Here is a 2,731-nt window from a genome sequence, read left to right as displayed (position 1 = left end):
GCACGGCTCCAGGAGACCGAGCTCCTCGTACTCCTCGCGCACTCACTTCTTTATCTGGTTGAGGTTGCTCTCGTACGTCTTCCGAGATGACGTTGTGATGCGCATGTGCCGAGCGTCTTTGATCGTAAACTCCGAGAGGTCGATCTCCGAGAGGTCGATCTCGCACACGCTGTCTCGGCTCGCTGCCAAGCTCGCTGCCATGCCTTACGGATCGCAGCTTCCATTTCTTCTTAGCACTGATTCGTCAAAAAAGGAGGCTTTTCTACGATTTTTGTAGCTTGTGATTGGACGCCATTTTTGCGGGCTGAAGCCCGCAAAAATCTTTTTACCAGGCGCTTATGCAATAATATAAATTCACATACAAAAACCAAGTATAATATGATTTCGACAAAAAACAATATGGGATCTAAAGATTGGATAGAGGAACTTTTCGGGCCTGCGCCCGCAAAAATGGAGGAGCCAGTGCTTACAACAGAGTGTCGCCCGACAAAAGCAGAGTAATGTTTGGTTTACATTGCATCGAATTCGCGATCTCGACAGTGGTTCCAGCAGTTCCAGCAGAACTTAGAGCTTGGCGTTGGCGGGAGGGACCCACTGCAAGACGTCGAGCGCGCAGCCCCGGTGCAATGTATGGCCGCTGCCACCGTGCCCGTAGTTGTGGATCACGAGCGCTCCGTGGCGATTGCGACGGGGCGCAGCGAGGAGAACGACACCGCTGGCGGTCTGCGGACGCAAACCCGCCTTGGTCCCGAGCACTTTGGAGCCGGCCACGAGCGGGCAAATGCGCTCGCAGCGCGCACGAATGGAAGCGATGTCGCTTTCGTCGCAGCTCGTCGAGTAGTTGTGCGCTTGCACCGTACCACCCAAGACGACTTCGCCCCCCGGGCGCGGCAAGATGTACGTGTACACGTGGTTGACTTCGTGCATCTGGAACTCCTTGATCGCGGGGTTGAAGATCTAGATGTAAACGTTTAACCAACGATCAAGGCATATCGTTTGGCGTTTACCTTGATGGTTTGGCCGCGGACGGGAAAGGCGCTGGCGTCCGGCACAAGCTGCTTGGCCCCCATACCTTCAACACGCTATATATATCGTTCTGGCATTGAGAGGTCTGTCGTACCTGTGCAGTTGACGACAACGTCGCACTGGAGCTCGTCCAAGCTTGCAACACGGCGCGTCTCGAAGCGCCCGCCGAGAAGCGCGATCTGGTTGCGCATCCACGGTAGCAGCTTTCTACATCATTGGATAAGAATATAAGCATGCGCATAGACCAACGAAGTATGCGCACCCGGGATGCACGAGAAGCGTCGAGTATGCAAATCCGTATGGCGCGCCGTTCGCGCTGGCTTCGGCCGGCGAGAGAAATCGAAAGTCCTCGACAGAGTGCGCCCAGTACGGGTGGCTCGCCTACGCGAGTGGTTAGCGGTGACGGCGACGTCTGACGCGGCGACGACACACCGTGGGCGTATCATGGTACTCGCGGCCCGTCACGCGATGGATGCCCACGACGTCAGTCCCATGTTCGCGCAATAGCTTGGCAAGCCACTGCATCGTGGCATGGCCCCAGCGACTAGAGAGAACATGACGCAGCTCCCGCCATCGGCTGTACGTACTCGATTGCCGCTGTCGACGAGTTCTCCGAGAGAGCAAACGGGCGCCAGATTGCACCGGCGACATGCGACGTCGTGTCGTCGAAGCTCTCGGCGACGATCGTCACGCGCTTGTGCCCGGCCTCGAGCAGCGCCAAGGCCGTCGCGAGGCCGACGACCCCGCCCCCAACGACGATGATGTTCATCTTTGGACCACAATCGAAATTGAGTGGCGTGCGTTCCGGTTACGTGGCCATATCTTTATCCGGCGCACCCACATCATGCCCACAAGAATTCGATCCGCGCGCGTGCTGATTGGCTGAAATTATGGATCTCATGCGTTTCATTCGCAACCGCCGGCGTCACGGACGAAGTTGCTCGCAGTGTTGATGCAGCAAGCAGAGGCCTCTCTCGGCTTGTCGACGTCGACGGTGGCTGCTGCATCAACACGACAGAGCGTAGTACCGTAGCAAACAACGTTGCGGGCTCTGACGTTCGAAACACACCAATAGAACCCTAGACCTGGAAGTGTTTTAAACCACTAAAAACACGTGGACCATCGGCGCTGCGTGTCATCATCATCCATCGTCACGGAAATCGACCGCGTCGATCGCAGCAGGGCGAAGTCGAAGTTATTAGCTTCTCGTGCTGGCTTCCGCGCAGAATGCGTAGCCGCTGGGCGGAGAGTTCGAGGCGCCAATGATGGCGTCGAACACTCCCATCGGTCCAAGGATGGTGGACGATCGTGAGTAGCAAGAAATCGGATCTTACATGGCGTCCCTTGTCGACACGGAACACTGAGCTCAGCCATATCTCACGTACCGTAGGTTGAGGTTGAAGTCCGAACATCCTCCTCCCGTCACGATTCGAACGCCGCCTCTCTCATGAATCACCGTCGAGAGCTGTCGAGGCGTCGCACGTGGCCGCAACAACCCACATTGCAGCGTGCCACGCTACGACCATCCATCCGTCAAGTTGTCCGACCTCCATGCGTCGTTGTGCTCCCCATCAAGACGGGGCTTCTGTTTAAAACACGTTTCGAACGGTCGTGGCTACCACCGGCCACAGTGGGACGTCCGCACTTGAAGAAACGCGAGTCCATTTTTGCATTTTTGCATTTCGGCCGCAGATCTAAAATGGAC

General features: G+C 56.6%; 1 protein-coding gene across 1 annotated transcript; it reads right to left on the bottom strand.

Annotated features, from left to right (window-relative positions):
* Positions 1–483: 483 nt before the first annotated feature.
* SPRG_17080 (hypothetical protein) lies at positions 484–1,795 on the bottom strand (the record flags this gene model as incomplete). The annotated part of the gene is made up of 6 exons (XM_012356473.1): positions 484–957; positions 1,008–1,072; positions 1,121–1,233; positions 1,289–1,407; positions 1,459–1,570; positions 1,614–1,795. The coding sequence occupies 6 exons, from the start codon at positions 1,793–1,795 to the stop codon at positions 565–567; spliced, it is 984 nt and encodes a 327-aa protein (XP_012211863.1). The 3' UTR covers positions 484–564.
* Between the last annotated feature and the right edge of the window lie 936 nt (positions 1,796–2,731).

This window comes from Saprolegnia parasitica, assembly GCF_000151545.1.
Source record: "Saprolegnia parasitica CBS 223.65 unplaced genomic scaffold supercont2.478, whole genome shotgun sequence".
NCBI lineage: Eukaryota > Oomycota > Saprolegniomycetes > Saprolegniales > Saprolegniaceae > Saprolegnia > Saprolegnia parasitica.
The sequence above is the reverse complement of the archived record's forward strand: the minus strand, read 5'-3'. Positions and strand labels throughout refer to the sequence as shown.